Source organism: Cetorhinus maximus, chromosome 34, assembly GCF_964194155.1.
Source record: "Cetorhinus maximus chromosome 34, sCetMax3.hap1.1, whole genome shotgun sequence".
Taxonomy (NCBI): domain Eukaryota; kingdom Metazoa; phylum Chordata; class Chondrichthyes; order Lamniformes; family Cetorhinidae; genus Cetorhinus; species Cetorhinus maximus.
Window position 1 is genome coordinate 5926085 of NC_135912.1, and position 26271 is coordinate 5952355.

The window sequence follows — 26271 nt, forward strand, 5'->3', positions numbered from 1 at the left end:
AGTTTGTTTTGAAATGTGGTCTCTGTTATGTGTGGTCAACTCCGCAGCCAATTTGTGCACACCCACAAACCACAGAGAAATTTTTAAGTCATTCTAATCCGTACCAATGTTATGGGATCACACCTGAATGGGCAGATGGGCCTTTGTTTAACATCTCACCTGAAAGGCAGCAGCTCCAACATGAGGGTAAGGGGGCTTATCAGCAATAGATTATGTGCTAAAATCCCAGTGTGGAATTTAAGTGCACAACCTTCTGATTCACCGTTACCCACTGATCCCATCTTTGCATGGACATGGGGAGACAGTGGCGCAGTGGTAATCTCGTTGGACTCGTAATCCAGAGGGCCCAGGTGAATGCTCTGGGGACATGGGTTGAAATCCCACCACGGCAGCTGGTGGAATTTGAATCCAGTTAATAAATCTGGAGTATAGAGCTAATCCCAGTAATGGTGACCATGGAGCTATCATTTATTATTGTTAAAAACCCATCTGGTTCACTTGTGTCCTTTAAGGAAGGAAATCAGCCATCCTTATCCAGCCTGGCCTGTCTGTAACTCCAGAAGCACAGCGGCGTGGTTGACTCTTAACTGCCCTCTGAAATGGTCTCCCAAACCACCCAGTTTAAGGGCAATTAGGGAGGGGCAACAAATGCTGACCTTGCCAGTGCTGCCCACATCCCATGAAAGAGTAAAAAAAAATTATTATTTTTGGTACTGTGGGACTTGTGTCAAACATGCAGTAACTTCATAAAATGTATAACACTAAGCCAGCATTCTAAACTAAAGATAGCCAACTTGAACATTTGAACGAATTGCAGTCTCCTGATTAAAATGATATTTAAAATGCTGAATTGCATATGTCCAATTTTAATGTCAAATTTTTGTTGCTCGGTAACCTTTCTGTTGATTGTTTTACTAACGATCTCAGGGATTGAATCTCAGGCAGATTCTGGACTATGCCTTGAAGTCACAATTGTAAATGAACCAGTGTTATCCTCGCTTTTGATCAGGGGTGGGAACCAAGCAGACGGTGCAAAAAATGAACTATTAATCTCAGACAGAAGCATAGCCATCTGCTGGTAGGTGTGTGGTACTCCTCTAGCCAAACTAAACTGGCCAGATAAAAAACCCTTAAAAGGATTCAATTGTTTCTTTTAAATGTCTTTAACTGGACTTACAAAACAAGGAAAGACCAGCATCTATTTTTTAGTTTTTAATGAGAATGGTTCCAGGGATGAGGAACTTCTTTTATGAAGATTGATTGGAGAAGTTGGGACTGTTTCCCTCGAAGAAGTTTGAGAGGAGATTTGATAGAGGTGTTCAAGATCGCGAGGGCTCTGGACAGAGTAGATTTGGGAGAAACTGTCCCCACTCGTGAAAGGATGGAGAACAAGGGGTAAAACAAGATTTAAGGTAAATTGCAAAAGAAGCAAAAATGATATGAGAAAATACTTTCTCTTGCAGCGAGCGGTTAATGTCTGCTGTGCACTGCCCGAGAGTGCGGGGGAGGGCAGGTTCAGCCGTGGCATTCAAAAGGGAATTAGTCTGCTAGTTGAAAAGTAACAATGTGCTGGGTTAAGAGGAGGAAACGGCGAGAGAATGGCACTAAGTAAGTTGCTGCTTTGGAGAGCCGGTGCAGCCACGATGGGCTGAATGGCCCCCCTTCCCTGCTGTAAAAATTCTGTCATCCTGTGAATTACTGAATTTCAGTCTGGGATGTCTTGCGGTTCTTTCAAAGTACTGCTTACTCTGTACGATTCATCGATAGGCAACCACACGAAGGAGACCACTTGAGACCTGCTTTTGTGTCGACGCACTGAAATTTTGCTGGGGCATCAGGAAGGAAATAGCCAGGCATTTCAAATCCGGAGATTAGTTTCCTTCCCCGTTTAAAAAAGAAACACAAAACAAATGGATTCTGAGACATTGGGTTTAACTTGCAACTTTAAAAATAAATTAAAATGCTTTATACTTAAAAATAAATTACATGCCTTATGCATAATCCTTTTTCATGAAGTGTTTTGTGGGTGTTGAGGTTGCCATCTGAAAACAAGTGATGGATTAATACCGACTCTGTCTGTGTGGGTTGGTTAGCACAGTTGGCGAGATGTCTAGAGTGTGGTGCAGAATAATGCCAATGGCATGGGTTCAAGACCTGTACCAGCTGTTGTAGCTCATGGAGACCTGTCCCCTTAACTTACCCCATGCTTGGAGTGCCGCCCCTCAAGCTGTATAACCAGTTGTCTCTCCGTACCGGAGAGAGAGATGTCTAGAGTCCTTTGCGGGCTATGGCTGATTACCTTACCTGCTCCTGTGTGACACACTGCAATGTGAACATGTCATGGAAAATGGGGAAAGGGAGGGAGGGGATCCACAGTGTTGCAATAGGGGAAATCTACATGCAATGCTGGTATGCATTCTTGTTACGACACAGCAATGATCAGCCTTATGTTTCAAAATTAGGTTTCTTCGGGTCTCGAGATACTTGTTCCATTGCTGCAGATTGGCGGCTGTGCCTTCAGGCCCTCAGCTCTGGAATTTTTTCCCTAAATCTCTCCACATCTCTACTTCCATCTTCTCCTTTAAGACAGCTTCTGCAAACCTACTCCTTTGATCAAGCTTTTGGTCAACTGCCCTCATAGCGCTTTATGCAGCTCGGTGTTAAATTTGTTTGATAATTGTTCCTGAGAAGCGTCTTGGGAAGTTTTGCTACGTTAAATGTGCTACCTCGTTGCCCCTTTATTTCTTTAAGTGCTGTCCCTGCTTTAGGGCTCCTTGTGCAGCATTCCTTCATCTAAGAGAGCTGACAGGTGGGTGACCTCTTTTTAGGCCTTTAGAAACACCAGGCAGAGCTGGCTGAGTGTGTCATGGGTAGATTCGCCTTCTGATATCCCCGGCCATTTCCCTCTGGAGAAGAGCCTTGCATTCTTACGATGGAACATCAGCTAGATTGCCGAAGTGTTGTTCGGGCTTTGTGAAGTTCCTCTGGTTTACCACACAGCTTAGCGTGGCTGTAGCCACTTTTAACTACAATCGCAGGAGACCTAAAAATACTCGGGCCAGGATTTTACAGCCTCTCCCGCCCGGCCGGGTATTACGGTCCCGCCGAACTGAATGGAGATTTAAATGGCTCGCCGCATCAGCCAGCGGCGGGGGAGAGGCGCCGCGGTGGGGCTGTAAAATCCTGGCCTTGGATTTTTTTTAAAAAAAGGCCTGAACCCTTGAGATTGCTGCATTCAGTCTGTCGCACTCCTGGGTAACCGATTGTTTACAGGAGGTGGCCTCTGCTGATTCAATGTCCTTTATTTCCTTCCAGATAATTATGTCGCCTGGGTTCAGTGCAGCAAGAAAATATGTGGGAAGTGGAGACGGCTGGAAGACAATGTGGATCCAGCAACTCTGCCAGAGGACTGGATATGCAGTCAGAATCCAGGTGCTGAGTAATCCTTCCATAATAAACACAATGATGTTATTATCTCCTACTAGCCTGTCTTTCACAGGAGGCCCAGTCTGTTGAAAAGCATTGCTCAAACTATTTTTAACTATTATTGTCAGAAGTAAAGTAAACTAAGTGCTGAGGGAACCTTTCCTCCTTAAAGACGATACATAAACGCAGGCTGTTGTTGGGCTGGGTGAATGTCAGAGGCTAGAGATTAAAAATTTAAATTGACCACAAGAAGTAATATTTGTAAAAAGCATTCTGAAAATGATTTGACCTGGGTATGATACTGAAGACAAAAAATCCTTAGGTTCATTCAAGGTTGCGTTAGATGGCACGGTGGGATAAATCACCGAATCATCAAATAATACAACACAGAAGGAGGTCACCTGGCCTCTCGTGCCTGTGCTGGTTCTCGGAAAGAGCTATCCATTGTCCCACTCCCCACTGCGCTTTCACTAAGACCCCGCCAATGTTTCCTTTTGAAAGTTACCGCTGAATCTGCTTCCAATCCCCTTTCATGCACCGTGTTCCAGATCATAACAACTCGCAGCATTAAAACATTCTCCTCATTTCCCCTCTGGCTTTTTTTTGCCAATCATCTTAAGTCTGGTCCTCTGGTTACTGACCTTCCTATCAGTAGGAAACAGTTTCTCCTTATTTACTCAATCAAAAGCTCTTTGTAATTTCCCCCTAAACTTCTTAGCTCGAAGGAGAACAATCCCAGCTTCTTCAGCCTCTTTGCATATCTGAAATCCCTCATCCCTGGAACCATTCTGGTAAACCTCCTCTGCACCCTCTCTAAGGCCTTGACATCCCTCCAAAACTGCACTATCCCAGAACTGGACACAATATTCTAGATGAGCTGCAAGTTTTTTTTAAGCCTTGGATCAATGATTTAAGATTGACCAATCAGCCCACTTACAATGTCTTATCGTAAGAAGCCATTTTGCTCCCTCAAGTGGGCATCAAAGATCCCATGGCATTATTGGAAGAAGAGCAGGGGAGCTTGCCTTGTCCAATATCTATCCCTCAACCAACATCAGTAAAAGAAACAGATGATCTGGTCGTCAACATATTGATGTTTATGGGAGCTTTCTGTGTGCAAATTTGCAACCGTGTTTCCTGTGCTTACAACAGTGACCACACTTCAGAAAAAGTACTTAATTGGCTGGAAAGCGCTTTGGGACATTCTGAGGTTGTGGAAGGTGCTTCATAAACGTGGGTCTTCTCCTGTAACGAGGGAAGGTTTTGACACCCTAGTTGTACAGACATAGATGCTTGTTAAATTGAATAATGTTGTTAAACGGTGTGTTGCAGATCCCCTGTACAATATGTGCGACCTACCAGAGGAGGTTTGGGATGGAAGAGAGAATGACATTATTTATGCCGAGCTGGTTCCTGGTTCCATAGTGTGGGCAAAGCAGCTTGGATATCCTTGGTGGGCTCATCAATACAGTTCACACAGACTTCTTCTTTGTTTATTCATTCAGGGGCTGTGGGTGTCACTGGCTAGGCCAGCATTTATTGTCCATCCCTAACCGCCCTTGTCCAGAGAGCAGTTAAGAGTCAACCACATTGCTGTCACATGTAGGACAGCAGATTTCCTTCCTTAAAGGACATCACCGAATCAGATGGGTTTTTAACGACAATGTTTTCACGACCATCAGACTTCTAATTCCAGATTTTTTTATTGAATTGTATTTTCACCATCAGCGGCGGTGGGATTCGAACCCAGGTCCCCAGAGCATGGCCCTGGGCTCCTGGAATACTCGTCACTGACAATACCAATATGCCACCACCTCCCGCTAAAGGACTATGACTGTTTCTTATTAATTGTCGCCATTCATTTCCTCCCCTTCCCGCCAATTTTTAAGGTGCGGAGAATGATCAAATCGTACAGCACAGAAGGAGGTTATTTGACCAGCTTTTTGAAAGATTATCCAATTAGTCCAACTCCCCTGCTCTTTCTCCGTAGCCCTGCAATTTTCTCTCCTTCAAGTATTTATCTAATTTCCCTTTGTGGTTCACCACTCAATCTGCTTCCATGACATTTTCAGGCGGTGCATTCCTAATCATAACAACGTTGCATAAAATATGTTTTTCTTATCTTCTCATTCACCTTAAACCTGTGTTTTCTGCCTACTGACCCTCCTGCCAATGGATAACAGTTGCTTCTTATTTTCCTCTGTCAAAACCCTTCATGTTTTCATTTTCCCTATTCTTTAGATGCCAGCTTAGTTAATTGGTGGCTTTATTAGTTAGAAGGTTATAAGCTCAAGACCCACACCGGGATTTGAGCCCATAATTAGGCTGCCAAAGGTTGCCTATTCCTACCTTCATAACATGGCCTAACTCCGTCCCTGCATTAACTCATCTGTTGTTGGAACCCTCATGCATGCCTTTGTTACTTCTGGACTTGACTATCCAACACACTCCTGACTGGCCTCCCACATTCTTCCCTCCATAAACTTAAGGTCATCCGAAACTCAGCAGCCTGTGTCCTTACTTGCACTGAGTCCCATTTGCCAATCACCCCTTTGCTCGCTGACCTATATTGACTCCTGGTTAAGCAATGCCTCGATTTCAAAATTCTCAGCCTTGTTTTCAAATCCCTCCATGGCCTCGCCCCCTTCCTATTGCTAGTCCCAAAACCCTCCAATATATCTGCGCTCCTCCAATTCTGCTCCCTTGAGCATTATCGATTTTAATGGCTCCACCATTGAAGGCCGTGCCTTCAGCTGCCTGGGCCCCAAGCGCTGGAATTCCCTCCCTACACTTCTCCATCATTCTGCCTTTCTTTCCTCTTCGAAGATTTTCTTTAAAACCTACCTCTTTGACCAAGCTTTGGATCATCTGCCCTAATGTCTCCTTATATTGTTTGGTGTCTGTGAGGCACTATATAAATACAAGTTGTTGTCACTCAGTACTGATGGAGTTCTCCGTTCATTGTGCATGATAAGATATTAAACTGAGGCCTTCACACGTTCAGGTGAGCGCTGAAGATTCCATCCTTCAATTCCAATTCCTTCCTGCCCTCTACAGGACCCTGCGTGCAAAATGGCTGACACATTTGCCCACATAACGGCACACCACATATCCAACAAACCCATTACTTATGAATTGCTTTGGCATTTCTGAGAGAGGCGATTAGCTGTATACAAACATATTGGCCCGCCCTTTCTTTACGAACCTGCTTACTGGCCTGAGAAGAGGGGCATCAGACTTGCTCACTAGACCCCCCGCGAATGATGGTAGGGATTCATGGCAGGGAGTTCCGATGGAAAGTTGCACCGGAATTGTTCACCTTTCTTCCACTCTTGGATCCTGAACGACCTACTGCACATTTTCAGCAATTTCTGCCATTTAAAAAAAAAAATTAAACCCCATTCTCTTTTTTTCCCCACCTGGTCGTTCATACCTGAACAGGTAGACTTAAGGCCACATTTGAATGGCAGTATTGCCAACAGTGGAACCTGTCATCCATGGTTCTCCTAAGTGTCAGGTCAGACCAACAGAAATTGCGTAGCAGCCAGTGGTGTGGCTACAGTGACACTGCTCAAATCTTGGCTGGGATTTTATGTGGAGGCAGTTGCCCCGCTCGCTAGCTGGTATGTCAAAGGCAACCCCACCTTCGCTGGCCCTGGAAGCCATGACTAGACTAATGGTCCTCAGGCAATTAGTTGCCTGCAGTCGTGTCTTCCACACCCATGTCTCGCCTTTAAGACCTGTTAGTAATCAGAGAACCCAGCAGCACCACCGGGAGTGGTGGCCATTGCAACATGCCCCAGAGCAGCGGCCATTGAGGAGACCTGGAATGAAGGTACGTGGAGTCGGGAATTGTTGGAGCCAGTCAGGCAGACTCCTGCCAATGGGGGTGTGGTGAGGGGTCGAGGGCGAAGGGCGGTGTTTTCCAAACGGGGCCCATGGCCCTTCAGGGGATCCTCCCGCGGGCCATGGGTTTCTGATCAGGATGGACCCCCTCCCCCTCCGAGGCTGCAGGTAGGCCGCCGGGTTTTACTGGGTGGTCTCCCCAAGCGGTGAGGTGCTGAACCGTCACTAGTAAAATACCAGCGGTGGTGAGAGGGTGATGGGCACGGCACTTAATGATCACTTAAGGGCCTCGATTGGCCTAAGGGCGGCTGGATCGCCTTCCATCTATCCCACCACTGGTAAAATGCCAGAGGAAGCAGGAAGGCGACAGGCACGGCAGCCACCACCATCCTCCCCCCACCCCTCCCAATTTTACACCCTTACCTCTCAGTCTGCTTCCAGGTTTGGGAGGGAGAGATGTGGCCGTAAAGTCTCAGCCCCTGTTTCTGCATTCCGAATCTGTTCTTAAAGACTGAGTTCAGCTGCTCTGTTATTTATTTATTATAAATAGTATCTGATCTATGTCTAGTTGGGTGCATAACTACAAATATTCAATTATTTAGGTGGCCTGGGATGGTGGAACATGATCCTCAGACTGGGAAGTACTTTATGTTCACAAACGACTCAGATCAGTTTCCGGTCAGTATAATTCTCATGTCTCGTGCCATTTTGAGGAGGTCTTATGGTGCAGTGGGTAGTGTTCATGTCCCTGAACCAGAAGCTCTGGGAACTCCAGGACTTGATGGCCCAGGAGGGTGCATTCTAATCCTGAGGGGTCTTGACAGGGTGGATACGGAGAGGATGTTTCCACTTGGGAGAATCTAGAACTAGGTGGGGGTCACTGTTTAAAAATAAGGGGTCGCCCATTTAAAACGGAGATGGGATGAGATTTTTTTCTCTCATAGGGTTGTGAGTCTTTGGAACTCTCTTCCTGAAAAGGCGGTGGAAGCAGAATCTTTGAATATTTTTAAGGCAGAGGTGGATAGATTCTTGGTAAGCGAGGGGGTGAGAGGTTGTCGGGTTGAGGCTACTATCAGATCAGCCATGATCGTATTAAATGGCAGAGCAGGCTCGAGGGGCTGATTGGCCTACGTCTGCTCCTTATTCGTTTGTTCATATTCATAATGCGGGCAAACGGGTTGAGTATCAACCTGCAAATCCTTTCCAACTAATGCCAGTATCAAGCAGTAAGACCCGGAGAGATTCCTGTCAGCCATGTGCTGGAAAGGAAATCGTACCCTCTACCATCACTACTCACAGCTCTAGGTTACAATCTGCATGTAAAAGGTACTTGGGGGGAGGGGGTGGCATCAGTTGGCTGGGGTTGGTTGGGGGGGGGGGGAGGGGGGGCGTGCTGGTGTTGTCCAGATTGGTGCCAACAGCATTTCGATCCCTGTTCCTGTTGGGGTGGATTTGTAACCTGCCCTCCTTGCCCTGCCTCTGGCGGGTCAGACCTGCCTTTGGTTCGGAGAACTGAACTTAAGTACAATCCTGGAAAAACTCAGCAGGTCTGGCAGCATCGACGGAGAAGAGCACAGTTGACGTTTCGAGTCCTCATGACCCTTCAACAGTTCTGTTGAAGGGTCATGAGGACTCAAAACGTCAACTGTGTTCCTCTCCGCCGATGCTGCCAGACCTGCTGAGTTTTTCCAGGTATTTCTGTTTCTGTTTTTGTTTTGGATTTCCAGCAGTTTTTTGTTTTTATCTTAAGTACAATCCTACTGTCTCTCAAGGAACCAAAGGATATGGGGAATGGGCGGGGAAGTGGAGTGGAAGCCCAAGATCAGCCATGATCGTATTGAATGGCGGAGCAGGCTCGACAGGCCACACGGTCTACCCCTACTCCTATTTCTTGTGTTCTTGTGTCTAATGTAGACATTAATAAGCCACAGCCACCAAAGAAAGGTGTTCGACAAATTTGTTTGAGTTCCTTATTAGCACTCAGTCAACACCGAGGTCAATGATAGTGTCCCTCCGCCAGCTGAGATCAGCTAACCTGGCATTGACTGTGGTTCAGTGCCTTTGCAAACCGTATAACCCCATACTCCATTGGAGGCAAGGCAGGGGAGGGGGAACCGTGTGTAGCTGTTTCAAAGTATCGTTGCTGAATGATGTAAGGCCAATTTGCTGACTGTGACCTCCTTGTCCACCTCTGCTGCTTTTCCAGTCAAAATATCATGTTACATTTTTCGACACGACTGTGAGCCATGCGTGGATCTCTGTGCCACTGATAAAGAGTTTCCAGGAAATTCCTCAAGAGAAAAACGTGGCAGTAAGTAAACTTCATTAGCAGAATCTCTAGTACACGTGGTGTCCTTTGGCTATCTATTTTAAATGGATAGGTAACGTCTCTCCCGTGTGAAATGCAGGGCACAATCTTAACTGCACCCGCCTGCTTTCCGTGAAGTTGAGTAGAGTTAAAAACGTCAGGGGGGTGCTGAACCACACCTTTTCTGTCCCCTGATCTGGCCTCCTGTTATTTCAAGTTACAGGTGGCTTTCCCCCTGGTCTTTAAATATACAGATTGGGCTTAAATGATGCTTCTGATCGGTGTCCTGTTCCTCTAAAACCAGGTTGACTCATCCTTATCATGTTGCTACTTGTGGGATCGTGCTATGCGCAAATTGGCTGCCACTTTTGCTACAACACAGTGGTGACTACTCTTCAATTCGTGCTTCATGGGCTGTAAAGAGCTTTGGGGTGACCCGAAAGGTGCTATAGAAATGCATGTCTTTCTTTCACCGAGGGCCTAGCCTGCCATTTTAACTTGAGGCTTCAGCAGGGGAGCACTGATCCTTCACCTGCCGGGCAGAATCTGCTCAGGGAGAGGAACCAGGGCTGGAAGAGATGCAGAGAAGAAACTTCTCTAAGAATATTTTTAGTCTGCTTGTGGGCCAAGGTGTGCTTCCCTGGACTCTATAAGGAACCTGATGTATATTTTATACATCCCAGAGCAATGCAGAGGTGTCTCAAGTTTCTAAGTGTGCAGGAACTTTATTTACAGAGTTTTATACAATGCTTTAAAATGACTACACCACCCTTCCGGCAGCTTCTGTGTGCTGTTTACGTTTTCTCTGAGTCAACACCTAGGCTTAACCAATCAAGCAGCACAGTTTACATAGATCAGTTACAAGACTCACATAATCAAACACAGAACAATTGAACACTACAGACTCCTAGGGCTTCCCCCCACCCCTGCCCCACATACCCCAACTGGAGTTACCCATCCAGATAATTCACCCTCTGTCCCAAAACCATATCCCTGGCTCCCCGGTGACGGCCTCCTGCCACCCGGTTTTAACAGCGAGGTAGCTGCTTCCTGATGCGAATGATGTTGCAAGTGGCATACTAACAAGGCTGGACCGATAAGATCAGCAGGTTGCAATCTTTCTGAAGGGCCGAGGGGAGGACTCCCACATTGCAAAGTAAATTTTGGCTTGCCTGTGTGATGGCCTGACGTGGTCCCTTTAAGAGCTACTCCTTAGGCCACTTCATGCCAGATACCCGCGTGTGTGGCGAAGGTAGCGACACAAATAATTGCATCGGTGCCCCACCGTGGGTGTGGGACTCTGAATTAAATACCGTGTTGAAATAAGGCTTCCGCCTCCTTTGGACAGGAGCGCTGAACCCCCCCCTCATTTTCAGACATCTTCGAGGATCAAGTCAGGCCGTCACTGAGTAGGCCTTGTCTTTCTCTTTGAAAGATCTGAATGCCTAAGCCCTGTTTTGTAAGCAAAGAACAAATTGTCTCCATGTTGTGCTTTGTTTGGTTCTTAATAATCTGTCATCTGGGTGGTGGACGTTACAGGTTCGAGTCTCGCACATCATTGGAGTGCAGATCGAGGGATTGCTGCCTTGGTGCAGGTGCTGCCCTTCCCAGTAAGGTGATAAAGCAAGCATTAATAGAGCCATAGTAAAGTACAACACAGAAGGAGGCCATTCGATCCATTAAGTCTGCGCCGTCCCTTTCAAAGGTCAATCTAATTAGTCCCAACCCCGACCCGCCCCTGGCCCTTTCCCCATAACCCTGCAATTTTTTTTGTCTCCTCGGGTGGGAGTTTCCCGCACCCGCCCGCCGCCGCGATCTTCCAGTCCTGCAGCAAGTCGACGGCCTCCTGGCTGGGGCACCGCCTTGCCTCGCCCTGCCCTGTGGCGGGTCCCGCCTGCAACAGGGCCGGAAAATCCCGCCCCTCCCCCCCTCACGTTTTATCCGGATCCCCTTTGTTTCCCCCCGTTTCGGTTTTTTTACATGCAGCTTAAAGATCCTGTGGCACCATCGAAGGGGAGCAGGGTGCAGCCGTCCGGGCCAACATTGCTCTCCCAGCCGGCGTCACCCAAACAAACGAGGCACAGGCTAGCTGCTCATTCATCTTGTTGTGGTTTGTGGTACATTGCCCCTGCAGAATGGCTGCACAGTTTTCCCTGCACAGCAGGTGCTGTAGATCTCAGAATGCTTTGAGACATCTCAGTGATGTGATAGACTGCTGCACAAACACTCGTCTCATTTGTCGGACTGTTGTGGGAAGAATTCAGCATTGTTCTGTTTTCGTTTCTCTTTTACCCAGAAACGTGATTTCACAAAGAGGATCAATGCTGGAAAGAAGATGGCTGAAGAGGCTCAGGAAGTGAAAATACAGGTTTCGTACCTTTTTTTTTTGATTCTGTGCGTTAAAACCAGCCCGGCTGCCTCCCCTTGCCCCCTTTTAGAGATATTTAAAGGAGGCGTTGCATTTAAACTTCATCTCATAAACTAGGAAGAAAACAAAGAGCTTAGCTAAATCAGACAGTAAAAGCAAAATACTGCGGACGCCGGAAATCCATAATAAAAACAGAAGGCGCTGTTAAAAACTCTGGCGGCATCTGTGGGGCGAGAAACAGAGAGGTTTGACGTCCCAACACCATCACACGCTTGTGCGATATTTCGGTCGGAAGCCCCGCGCGGGAGCTGGCAGCACGCCTGCCGACAATTAACAGGCCCGTTGAGGCCATTAAAGTATTAATTGGAATGCAATTTTTTCGCTGCCCGTCCAGCCTTAACGGTCGGCGGGCAGGCGAAAAGGCCAAGCGCCACCTTTGGATTTTTTAATGAAACCTCATCCACGGGCAGGATGAGGTTTCCAACAGGAATTAAAAATAAAATAAAAATTTTGAAATGTCATTTATAGCATGTCCCTGCTCGTGTGACAGAGTCACATGAGGGGACATGTTTCCGACATTTGTAAATTCTTTATTTTTGATGTCCTGGCATGTGGTGGTGGTTCTTATTTGGTAGGCTAGCTGAAGGAGCGTTGGTTCAAAGCGTCCCGGGTGTCCCTGTCCCCCTGGAGGTTACCCAGGTCAGTGTCCTTGCCCTCAGTGTTCTCCTCACCGTGCTTGTCCTCAGACTCACTACTGGACTCATCATCTGTTGCCTGCGCAGCTGTGTCAACACCCTCTTCCTCCACGGGCTCCCCCCTTGGCAGTGCCAGATTATGCAGAGTGCAGCATGCAACCATTATCAGTGACACCCGTTCTGGGGTGTATTGCAGTGCGCCCCCTGAACGGTCCAGGCATCGGAAGCGCATCTTCAGAAGAGCAATGGTCCCCTCTATCACCGCCCTTGTGGAGGCGTGGCTCCTGTTGTACCGCTGCTCGGCCTCTGTTCTTAGGTGGTGGGGAGGTGTCATGAGCCACCTTTTCAGGGTCCTTGTCACCCTGCAACCATCCATCCAGTCGGGCTGGAGCACTGAAGAGCCTCGGCACCTGGGAGTGTCTCAGGATGTAAACATCATGGGAGTTGCCAGGGTACATTGCACAGACTTGCTGGATCTGCATCTTGTGACCCCTTCCTGCTGATGAAGGCACCTGTCTCACCCGCTGGCGCCTTAATGGCCACATGTGTGCAGTCAATAGCAGCCTGGATGTGGGGCAACCCGGCAGTCGCTGCAAAGTCTCTGTCTCACTCAGCCTGGCTGGCCTCGTCCGTGCAGAAATGAATGAAAGTCAATGCACGCCTGAACAGAGCTTCTGTCACCAGTTTGAAGCAACTGTGGACAGCTGATTGGGAGACTCCACACAGATCTCCCACTGAGCCCTGGAAAGAGCCGGAGGCATAGAAGTTGAGGGCCACTATGACCTTCAGAGCCACTGGGATTGGGTGTCCACCCACACAGTCGGAGCTGACCTCAGGCCCGATCCTCTGACAAATGGAGGTCACTGTCTCCCTTGAGAGACGGAGCCTCCTTTGACATTGCACCTCAGAAATATTGAGGTAGCTGCATCTCCGCCTGTAAATCCTGGCAGTGGGATAGTACCATCTTCTGTGGCCCCTTCTGCCTTGGACTGCCAGCTGGCCCTGTTCCCCTTGTGCCTGCACCTCTCCTCCCATAGGTCGCTCCCCTGGAAGCTGCACTGGGATACCTGGTCCCCTCTCCCTTCTGCCCCTCTGTTCCTCCTCAAAGGAGGTGCCTCCAGCAGAAACCACAGCCCCATTACCAGGGTAAGGGAAGGAAGGCTGTCTGATACCTGGAAGGGCCCAGATAGTCAGAATCCTCTGGAGGCCTGGAAGACAACAATGAGCCCTGAAATGAAGCCTAGAAATGATGAAAATGCAGCTCTGAAGCGAGATGTTCACATAAGCAACCAGCAGCACACGATCTCCAAAACTCCTCACTACTCACATAGACAATGCTGCTGACCCATCTTATCCCCGCCGCAGATGAGCTTTTGCGAATTATGGCCTGCCCGTTTTGCCCTCACGACGGCCAAAAAATTGCACGGGCTATGTAAATTTGGAGACAATTGGTGTGCCAAGGGCCTTAACTGGCCTCTTAATTAATGGCGGGCATGTCTCTGTCTCCCTCATGCACCCGCTGAGTGAAATATCACGAGAGTGCGTGTTGACGTTGGCACGCTTGGCTGACGTCAACGCGCGTTATTTCACACTCGAGTGGGTCGGGTGCGCGCCCGCCCACTGAGCGAAAAATTCTGCCCACTGATTCTGAAATTAACCTGGCTAGGTGACACATTTCACCCCTCCTTTGAAATCAATCTGGTCTACCCCTATGTTTATCTACTTAACATTTCAAACCTAGCTTACGTTCTAATACATCAAAGCCTTCAGACCAGCTGCCTTTAATTCAATTAAATCACACACGCAGGCATAGACACAGACCCCACTATTACTCTACTTAACAATAAATTCCAATAACATTATGACAATTATTAATCTTCCTGATAGTGGACAAGGTTCAGGTCTGCTGCCACCCCAGGCAGTGTTGGAGCAGTGCGTTGCTGAGGCGGGCTGGTTTAGAAGGTTTGCCTCTGTTCTCTGGGGCATTGGCCCAGCCCTCCACATCGTCTTTATGTTCCTCGCCCTCACTCCCCTCACCTACCCACCGTGCCCCCTTCATGCCCTCCCAAAACCCCATGCTGATGAAGCTTTTTGTCTTGCACTCATCAGGACAAACACCAGAATGCCAAATCTCAAGCAATCATAACAATTCATACTACAGTTGAAAAAGCTGATTGGTTGGCAAGTCGACCATGATTGGTCAAGGCGCGGTCATGGAGAAAGCAGCGGGGAAGTATAGGCCCCCAAGCTCCCGGGTAATTCACAAAAGTTGCAAGGCTTGAACATATTCCTTTTGTTTGCAGGAAAACTCTTTTGAGTTATCAACAGTCACAGATTGCAACTCTTTCAAGTACAATCGCAGTTCTTGGTTTCCGGGAGTGGGACGTGAACCCACAACCCTCTGATTCAAAGGCGAGGGTGCTATGGACTGAGCCATAATGGGTCCCTGCTTCTAACAAATGTAAATCAGCCATGTTATGAGCATAACTGATTATTATTAGTTGGTTGCTCATGTAGCTGTTAGCGCACTAACTCATTAGTGCTGCCCAATCACAGAATCACATTTAACAGTAGATGCTTTTCTTTGGGCTAAGCAAGCAGAGGAGTGTTCAGTACGGTCTGTACTCTGCCTATTACAAACAAACAAAGGAACATTCTTTTTGATTCGATCAGCCAATCGTTGGGACTACGCCCTACATACCTGGCATTGCACTGGCACTTTTTGAATTACCTGGCAGTGGAGGAATCTATAGTTCCCAGTTGCTTTCTCCATGGCAATGTCTCAGCCAAAAAGAGTCGAACACCCAACTAATCAGCATCCTTTTCTCCTGTAGCATAAGTTGTTGTGATTGTTTTAAATTTGGCATTCTTGTATTTGTTCTGATGAATGCAAGACAAAAACCTTTGGTAGCATGTCTCTCTTCAGCAATATTCAAGTTCTGTACTGCCAGGTGACTTTTTTCAATGGGAAAAGTACTCCAATGCATCTCAACGCTCATACAATGCTGGTCAATGTAATGATCAACTTACCTTTCAGGACAGAGCCCTAGGATCAATCGCTGCAGTGAAAATACACCTAACTTATAAGACAGTATCTAATAATGACATTTGAAGCTGCCAAAACGTTTAACATTTACCTGTCGGAATGTGCCTCATCAGACTTCCCCCAAGGTTCCTGAATTCCCTTATGCAGCGGGTTTTCCAAAGGCTTCATAAACCCCTGCGCCTGATGAAAATACTGTGGGACATGAAGTAAAAATTTCCCTTAGGCCTGCCAATGGCGACACAGGCTGTGCATGTGGGGTCGCAACCTTGAACCTAACCCGAACCTCCTCCCGCCTATGGGGAGTTGGCATGGCACTCTTTTTGAGGGGGAAATAAAAAATTTCCTGTTCCACGGCCTCAGTTTTGCTGATCCCCGCACCCATTCCCCACTTTTTTGGGACATGAAAATCTGGCCCCATACATCTGTTTGGGTCATGCATGCATTTGGTTTTGAGAGCCCACCTTTGGTGTTGAACATGTGGAAATGCGTGAGATGTCACAATGTGCTTGTGGTGTGAGTGTTGTGCAGTGTAATAGTAGGTGGTGTGTAAATTTGTTCACATCTCAGGGCTGCATCTGCGGTGTGGGAATGAGTTTCCGGTGCGGGCGTGCATTTTGTGCCATGAGTGTGTTTGTTGTGAGATGATGGACTGGGTTTTCACCGAGTCAGATAGACTTGGGAGCCCTTTAAAAATGACGGCTGGGTTCTGATTCCACGATTCTCGACCCCACTCCTGGGCTGCGCGATTTTTGGGAGTGGTTTAAAAGGTGCAGGCTGCTTCCTGTCAGAAGCCCGCATTGAGCATTCCCAACCTGGCCAGCCCCAATGCAGGGATAGGAATCTCCTACTCCTCCGCAATTTCCATAGAGTCGGGCCAGGTTTTTTACAGAGCCGCGGCTCACGGCCCCTTAGAGGAGTCGTAAACCCTAGTGTGCATGAGTGGACCTTCTAAATGGTAAGTTCAAAAGGTCTTTCTGATGCTCCCTCTGCCAAGTTACCCCCCCACCTACACCCGTTGTCCCCTCATGCCCCCTATGCCAGGTTCTGCCCTTCCACCAACCCCCTCATGCCCCCTATGCCAGGCTCTGCCCTTCCAATTGCCCCTTCATGCCCCCCTGCCAAGCTCATGGCCAATGACTTTCTAGAACCAAAGAACACCATAGTGTATAGTGGGATCTGATAAAAAAAATATATTTGAGAAAATATGCCCCATTGAAAAATTTCTCCTATGGAAAGAAGTTTGGATGGCAAGGTAATAAATGTGTCAATCATCCAGTCTCTTTGAAATTTCAAAAATCACAAACACTTGAAACCACTTAGGTTATGTCAACAAACATTGTGAAATTGACCTCTGAGATCAGAGGGACAATCTTGAGGGCCTAGACAGCTATTAATTACGAGAACACTTGCTCCCCAAGCATTGTTTGATTGATAGCTCAGGCTCTCTGATCTCTGCATGGAAGTACCAGAGCTTGGCATGGGGGCATGAGGGGCCTGAGGGGGTGGGCGGAAGGGCAAAGCTTGACATAGAGGGCATGAGGAGCCTGAGGGGGTGGGTAGAAGGTCAGAGCTTGGCTTGGGGACATAGGGAGTGGGGGGGAAGGGTAAAGCTTGGCATGGGGGTATGAGGGGACATGGGAGTGGGTGGAAGGGCAGAGCTTGACATAGAGGGCATGAGGGGCCTGAGGGGGTGGGTAGAAGGCCAGAGCTTGGCATGGGGACATAGGGGTCGGGTGGAATGGTAAAGCTTGGCATGGGGGTATGAGGGGACATGGTGGGTGGGTGGAAGTGCAGAGCTTGGCATACGGGGTATGAGGGGACATGGGGAGTGGCTGGGGGACACGAGGTGGATTGGATGGGGAGTGTTTGGAGGGTGAAGGGTGTGTGAGGGGTGATGGATGGAGGGCCTGAGTGTTTTTCACTCCACCGGGACAAAGTCACACTGCACCAAGGCAGGCCTTTTAAACAGCCCACCTCGGCACCCAGCAGCTACGAAAGCATTGTTTCACTTTTCATAATGATTTTATTTTGCAGGACCGAATATCCCACTTTGGTTTTGCTATCAGATACAAGAGGGATGGAGATACTGAACTTTCTGAAGACAATTCCAGTCAGGAATCACTGGGTAATTTTTTTTTTTAATGTTATATTTGACTAATTCACAATTTCTCCAACACATTGGGACAACTTGAAGATACTATTTTCTTTGACAAGTGCATTCTTTACAAATAGATTCTATTTAAAAATGCACCATTTTGAAGTCAATCATTGTGACATTAACACAGCGTCAGAATGTTATTTATAGCACAGACAAACGCACCTTAGAGCAGGGACACTGGCGCAGAATCTGTCGGTGCCTGGTTTGGGGCACAGGTGGGTGGATTATTAGAAAATGAAGAATATACAGTGTTACGGGGAGCAGGCAGGGGAATGGCACTAGGTGCACGCTCATTCAGAGAGCCAGTGCAGACATGACAGGCTGAATGGCCTCCTTCTGTGCTGGAACAATTCTGTGGTCCTACGATTACTTCCTGTGTGAAGAATTCACACCAGTTTGAACCTGTGTCCCACTGACCTAGTCTGAAATATCAAATCAGTATTGTTCAGGATTTAATTCTCACATTTCCTTAACTATCTTATTATGAGATCACCTCGCAGGTGCCTCTTTTCAAGGCTGAATAGCCCAAATCTTTCCGGCCCTTTCCTCGTAACTCTGGCACCTGACACTGGGAACCAACCTCGTCTCTTCTCTGTGCTGACAGCCAAGGCTTGAATGTCCTCCTGTGTCATGGTGACCAGAAATGGACACAGTGCTCCTATTCCCACAATCACAGCAGCCCTTCCATGAGTGGTTAGCGACGTAGGAGTTGAGATCTGCCAGTCGGAAGGCAAACTGATCATGCACACCATTTGAATGTGACTATCTGTTCTATACAGTTGCATGTACAAAAGTATCAGTGTTGAAGGCATTGCATTTGTTTCACAGAGATTCCCTGCAATGTCAAGGACGCAAAAAGACCTAAACTCGGGAAGAAAGAGGATATCTGGAATGAGGTAGGTCTCAGTAAAATGTCCAGGCCAAGAAGGGCACCAATCTGTGCCAAGTTACTTGATCTAAAGCGAGACTACTGTCAGAACCGTACAGTCGGACCTTGCCGTCCCTGGGCTAGAAAGGGAAGAAAAAAAACAATAATTTTCATTCTTGGTCACACTTCATTGATCCTTGCTGGAACGTGCATGCTTTGAATATGGTTGTGATGCCCCTACTTGGCTGAATACAATTAATTGCATTTATGTATCACCTCTACGTATTGCTGGAGAAAGACATTTTGTCGAAGTTTTTCGCCTTGCACTCATCAGGACATTCGCAAGAATACCATTGTCAGAGGAAGCAACAACTTTATATTGTATGAGAAGAGAGTGCTGGCAGGTGGGCACTGATTGGTAGAGACGTTGCCATGGAGAATGCACCAGTTAATGGTGACTGACAGTTAATTGCCAAGCATTGTTTGAAATTTTAAACCAGGTAGCTTGACTCTGATTGGTCAAGGCATCGCCCTGAAGATGAACCAGCGAATTAGCTGAAACAGACTCAATGTATGTTCATGCTGTTTCTGTCTGCAAAGAACATGGCCCTGTGTATTAATATATGTAGCTTCTAGTACACACAAATGTGCCACACTTTGAGCCCAACTGACAATCTTAAATGTCCGGGTTGGTCTTAAGGCCTCGCAGCGCATGCGCGTTGAATGTGAAAATCAGACAGGTGGTTCGGAATCCTGCAATATGCATACGCAAGATCAGCTGGCACGCTTTCAAAGATTCAGCATCCTCAATGGACGCTGGTTTGTGGCGTGATAGTTGCAAGTAGAGGCGTTCGAACTCAGAAAATACCGCTTCCCGTTTGTTTTGGGATGAAGGCGCACCGAAATTGAAACCATGCGCAAGAACAAACTCCTCACTTCCTGAGAGTACACGGTCAGAGAGATTTGTTAGGTGTTTAGTGGCGTTAATTGCGTTGCCAAACCGCAATACTTAAGTGAGTTTGTGGTGCAGGCGTGTTTCGAACGGGTACTGTTTATGGTGCGATCATCTATTGAAGCAATGTAGCGGCACAAACGGATCAAATCCAAAGAAAGTGTCAGTGTGATGCTAGGCCGTACGTCCCAAAGACTGGCGGATCATATCAAACAGCATGCCCCTTCTGCTGTTTGTAATGGGCAAGGTACCCAACCAGCCTGTGGTTGCATAACTCAAAACACAGTGTCCAACGTTAGATGTGATTCTGTGATTGGACAACATTTGCTAAATAATCCTCAGTGTGCTAAAAGATATGCTGACAACCAATTTAATTTCGTCAGCTGGGCTCGCAGTGTGGTGCATTTGCGTGTACTGGAAGCTACATATGTATTAGTACACAGGGCCCTGTCCTTTGCAGACAGAAAGAAAATGTATATACATTGCGCCTGTTTCAGCTAAACAATTTTTAAAAATTCATTCATGGGACGTGGCTGGGCCAGCATTTATTGTCCATCCTTAGTTGCCCCTGAGAAGGTGGTGGTGAGCTGCCTTCTTGAACCACTGCAGTCCAGGTGGTGTAGGTACACTCACAGTGCTGTTAGGAAGGGAGCTCCAGGATTTTGACCCAGCGACAGTGAAGGAACGGCGATATATTTCCAAGTCAGGATGGTGAGGGGAACTTCTAGGCGGTGGTGTTCCCATCTATCTGCTGCCCTTGTCCTTCTAGATGGTAGTGCTCATGGGTTTGGAAGGTGCTGTCGAAGGAGCCTTGGTGAATTCTTGCAGTGCATCTTGTAGATGGTACACACACTGCTGCTACTGTGCATCAGTGGTGGAGGAAGTGAATGTTTGTGGATGTGGTGCCAATCAAGCGGGCTGCTTTGTCCTGGATGGTGGCAAGCTTCCTGAGTGTTGTGAGAGCTGTACTCATTCAGGCAAGTGGGGATTATATTCCATCACACTCCTGACTTGTGCCTTGTAGATGGTGGACAGGCTTTCGGGAGTCAGGAGGTGGGTTACTCATCACGTTATTCCTAGCCTCTGACCTGCTCTTGTAGCCACAGTAATTATATGGCTAGTCCAGGTCATTTTCTGGTCAATGGTAACTCACAGGATGTTGATAGTGGGGGATTCAGTGATGGTAATGCCATTGAATGTCAAGGGACATGGTTAGATTCTCTCATGTTGGAGATGGTCATTGCCTGGCACTTGTGTGGCACAAATGTTACTTGCCACTTGTCAGCCTAAGCCTGGATATTTTCCAGATCTTGCTGCATTTGGACATGGACTGCTTCAGTATCTGAGGAGTTGCGAATGGTGCTGAACATTGTGCAACTATCAGCAAACATCGTCACTTCTGTCCTTATGATGGAAGGAAAGTCATTGGTGAAGCAGCTGAAGATGGTTGGTCCTAGACACTATCCTGAGGAACTCCTGCGGGATGTCCTGGAGCTAAGATGACTGACCTCCAACAACCACAACCATCTCCCTTTATGCTGGGTATGAATCCTACCAGTGGAGTTTTCTCCCGATTCCCATTGACTCCAGTTTTGTTAGGGCTCCTTGATGCCACACTTGGTCAAATGCTGCCTTGATGTCAAGGGCAGTCACTCTCCCCTCACCTCGAGAGTTCAGTTCTTTTGTCCATGTTTGAACCAAGGCTGTAATGAGGTCAGGAGCTGAGTGGCCCTGGCGGAGCCCAAACTAGGCGTCAGTGAGCAGGTTATTGCTAAGCAAGTGCTGCTTGATAGTACTGTTGATGACCCCTTCCATTACTGTACTCATGATCGAGAGTGAAATGATGGGGCGATATTGACCGGGTTGGATTTGTCCTGCTTTTTGTGTACAGGATAAACCTGGGCAATTTTCTGCATAGCCGGATAGATGCCAGTGTTGTAGCTGTACTGGAACAGCTTCGCTAGGGGCGCGGCAAGTTCTGGAGCACAAGTCTTCAGTACTATTGCCGGAATGTTGTCAGGGCCCATAGCCTTTGCACTATCCAGTGTCTTCAGCCGTTTCTTGATATCACGTGGAGTGAATCGAATTGGCTGAAGACTGGCACCTGTGATGCTGGGAACCTCCAGAGGAGGCCGAGATGGATCACCCACTTGATGGCCACTCACTGGTTCATTCCTCAGGGCAATGCCTTGACTAATCAGAGTCAAGCTGCCTGGTTTAAATTTTCAAACAGTGTTTGGCAATTAACTGCCAGTCACCATTAACTGGTGCATTCTCCATGGCAATGCCTCTACCAATCAGTGTCCACTTGCCAACCAATCAGCACTCTTCTCTCATAAAATATAAAGTTGTTGCTTCCCCTGACATTGGTATTCTTGTGATTGTCCTGATGAGTGCAAGATGAAAAGCTTTGACAAAATGTCTATTTTCAGCAGTACCCAAGTTCTGTACTACCAAACAACTGTTTATCACCTCTAACGTTGTAAAATGTCCCCAAGCGCTCCGCAAGAGCTTTATCGGTTAAACCTTGACACCAAACCACATAAAGAGATATTAGGATAAGTGACCAATAAGCTTGACCAAAGAAAAATACCTGGAAAAACTCAGCATGTCTGGCAGCATCTGTGGAGAGGAGCATAGTTAACGTTTCGAGTCCGAATGACCCTTCAACAGAACTAAGTAAAAATAGAAAAGAGGTGAAATATAAGTTGGTTTAAGGGGGTGGGTGGTGGGACAAGAAGAGCTGGATAGAGGGCCAGTGAGCAGTGCTATTCAGCTCTTCTTGTGCCCCCCCCACCTCCTTAAACCAACTTACCAACTTATATTTCACCTCTTTTCTATTTTTACTTAGTTCTTTTGAAGGGTCATTCGGATTCGAAACGTTAACTGTGCTCCTCTCCACAGATGCTGCCAGACCTGCTGAGTTTTTCCAGGTATTTTTGTTTTTGTTTTGGATTTCCAGTATCCGCAATTTTTTGCTTTTAGCTTGACCAAAGAGGTAGGCTTGAAGGAGTGTCTTAAAGGAGGAGAGAGAGAGGCAGAGAGGTTTAGGGAGGGAATTCCAGAACTTAGGACCTAGGCAGCCAGTGGTGGAGTGAAGGAAACAGGGGATGCCAAGAGGGTAGAAATGGAAGAGCTGCTGCGGAAATCTTGGAGGACGGTGGGGCTGGAGAAGGCTACAGAGATAGAGAGGGAGGCGAGACCGTGGGGGGATTTGAACTGACAGATGAGAATTTTAAAAACTGAGGCATTTCCAGACTGAGAATCACTGCAAGTGAGCAAGCGCAGGCGTGACAAGTGAACGGGATGCGGTGCGAGATAGGTTGCGGGGCAGCTTCGAGTCTATGGAGAGTGGTAGGTGGGAAGCCAGCCAGGAGAGCAATTGAATAGTTCAGCCTAGGGCTAACAACAGTAGCAACAGTTACTGTCTAAGCTTGAAAATGAATGAAAAGCTATTTTGACGGAGCACTGATGGGCTAGTGGCACTTGTTAAGCTGTAACGTAACAAGAGTCAGCACCTCAGGACACAGGGGGAAGGGCATTAGGTTTTACAAGATTTTGGAAAGTATGCATTCATGCATGGACACGTATAGGCAAACATGAATCTGTTTCCAGGCATAAGGGCCAGCGAAATGAAGGCAGCGTAGGAGGTAGTGAACACAAGGACTTGCTTTGATGGGGCTTCAGGAGCGGGAAACTGATGACTGGGGAGTGACCGGCGGTACAGTTTCATTTAACGCAGAGTTCAAATGGATTGTATATTGAATAATATTGGATACCTGGAAAATGAGCGATGTACTGTAATTTGATCACAGAATTAGGATAGATTACGTACAAAATAGTCGGACACCTGGCGGGATTCAGATGGCTTATTTGCAAAGTAATTAATACCCAGAAATCAGTTACGGATCGCAATCTAATCAAGGGTTTAAGCTTGTGTAACCCATAAACAGTTCTTGTAATAAATCCCTAGTATTTTACTTTTCATGTACTTTTTAGGCAGAGGTCCTGTCTTTTGCACTGAAAGGGGGGGATGGATTTTAACTCCCTCTGACTGCGCATGTGGAAGGGGAGTTAAGATCACTCACTTTGTGCCCTGTGGCTATTTTTAGCATTGTGGCTTTCCTGGCAGTTCAGGACTCATGTGGAAGCCTCATGAATATACGTGAATCAGGGATCACAGACAGGGCTCCAGTGTAATTTTAACAGCCTGCCTCTCCAGGCCGTCACAAAGAACGTTTGGGCCCTGGGTGCTCGTCCCTTCCTGACCCACAAAACCCTCCCCAAGCTTCTTGCGCTCTCGCAAGACTCATCTGACAGGGGATTTCCAGGCCTGCCTCTGGAAGCCTGTTTCAAGTAAACGACTAGCCAGGAGGACCTTGCTGAGGCCCTTGCATTAATGGGCAGCCCACGTGTCCTGTCGCCATCCCATCTGGGAGGCATAATCCGCCCTTCAGTTGTCAGCGTGGACACGGATTGCAAGGTTTGTGCACGTAGCTGAAATGTGATGATAAGCGTTGACACCACAAGTTTATTAAAAAATTCTTCATATTTATACACACTCCCACATTGTTGAAGTGTCTCAAAGGCTTTCAGACAGTGAAGTACTTTTGTAGTGCAGTGACTGTTCTTCTATCCCCTTCAGTGACCTAATGGATCTGGTGCAGTACCGAGCTGTTCACACTTTAAAGTCCCATGTTTAATCCTTGGTCTTGGCTGAGCTAAGTGGTCTCAGCCAGGGCAGCTACACCAGTGGCTCTGGCTGGGAGTGTAGGAGTAAAATTAGGTCGGGTTCCCACTCCCGCTGGCTAGGCAGCAACCTCTGCTGCAAGCAGGGTGAAGACAGGATTAGGCTCGATCCGCAGTGTGCTCACACACGCTGTTTTAGTTTACACACAAAGGCTGTGCATTTGGGCGAGGTATTGGAGGGTGCCTGTGGAACTGTATTCCAGCATAAGTCAGCACTTATACAACAAGATGACATAAAACTAGACAGGGAGAAAAACGTAAGTATTACGCAAAATAAAAATCTGCCACCAGCATCAAATTTTGCATTCGCATGTGGTAAAATGAATTTCCACTCCTTCCTTAATTCTCTGCCCAAAGGCAGATCCTTCGCGATTATTCAATGAGCCACAGCAAAGTGCCATGATATTTTTTACAATGGTAGGGCAAGGGTAGGGCAAGGGGGCAGGCCCTGAGTCTACCTACCTCAGCCGGAAGGGGGATTGAATCCCATACTGTTGGCTTTAATCTGATTCACGTGTTGGCCACCTAGCCAACCAAGCTAACTGACTTCCAGTTTCCGATCGTTCTTTCAAAAAGTGTTCCTTTAATATTTAGTTTGCTAGAATAATGTGCGTCTCCTCCCTCACCTATATGCACACTGTTTCAACTGGAATATGATCAGAAATAGGGAATCCTGATTAATTTCCCTTCATCTATATTTGCTCCCTCTCTCAATGCCAACTAACTCAATACAGAATTCAGATTGACCCTGGGATATTGTTGTTCTGAATAGCTTAGCTACCCAAGGGATAAGCCAGTAAGTAACTTATCCAGAGTAGCATGTGGGGATTCTTAATTATGGGAACCTGTGGGAATTCATCTGATGATTCCCAGTTGAGCCTAACACTGCTGTACTCTCTCCTTGAGATATAATTAAAGCTAGCTCTAACAAGGAACGTCACACATTAATGCTTAACAAATGCATGCCATTTCATGCTTGGTCATTTCAACTCCCGTTTATTTACAAAACACCATGTACGTTTGCTTCCAGGACTGTGCAGAGAGGGAGCCTACTGTGGCTGAAACCCATCAGCTGACAGCCAGAAAGGAAAAAGGGAAGTGCGGTTTTTTTTTAATAAATGTTTATGGTACGTTGAGAAACCGAGGTAAAGGGCCAATATTGTTGGTGGGGGACACAACCGGGGTCGAAAAGAAGAGAAGACAAGATAAGCCGGGAAGTCCTGATTCAGGGGAAGTCGAGAGAGTGGTTGAATCATCCTTGCATAGATGACTCTTAGTTTTGATTATAAGAGACTGTCATCCATAAGGGAGCTTCTCCCGCCACCCCACCCAGCCCCACCGTTTACCATCCTAAATACAGCTACCTTAATGTGGCCAGAAACGAGTGACTGATTTAGCAGCATAAACAAAGGGCATTGCACAAAGGGTGTATGGGTGCTGGGCTTGTATGACCCCGATTTATCCAGTGCAGAAGAGCCTTATAATAATGAGACAGTGGGTGAGGCTGGCGGCGGGGAGATGAGGTAGTCAACAGCTCCAAAAACAGCCTGGGAACCGAGAATAATCCTGTGGGACTTAGCAGTGCCTATTATCCCTATCCACTTGAGCACAAAACCTAGGCTGATACTCCTGTGCAATTCTGAGGGGGACACTGCATTTTTGGAGGTCTTTCTGATGAGACATTAACCCAAGACCCTGTCTGCGCTCTCAGGTGGATGTAAACCCGAGACCCTGTCTGCTCTCTCAGGTGGATGTAAACCCGAGACTCTGTCTGCTCTCTCAGGTGGATGTAAACCCGAGACCCTGTCTGCTCTCCCAGGTGGATGTAAACCCGAGACCCTGTCTGCTCTCTCAG

General features: G+C 47.3%; 1 protein-coding gene and 1 long non-coding RNA gene across 3 annotated transcripts in view; both read left to right on the forward strand.

The window, feature by feature from the left end:
* The window catches only part of LOC144671836 (uncharacterized), a 220503-nt gene that overhangs the window by 121898 nt on the left and 72334 nt on the right, over positions 1-26271 (forward strand). The gene's annotated exons all lie outside the window — the stretch shown is intronic.
* LOC144671697 (zinc finger CW-type PWWP domain protein 1-like) lies at positions 1599-25686 on the forward strand. The gene is made up of 9 exons (XM_078533713.1): positions 1599-1608; positions 3316-3432; positions 4759-4879; positions 7875-7950; positions 9479-9583; positions 11877-11948; positions 17724-17814; positions 18676-18743; positions 25447-25686. The coding sequence occupies exons 1-9, from the start codon at positions 1599-1601 to the stop codon at positions 25684-25686; spliced, it is 900 nt and encodes a 299-aa protein (XP_078389839.1).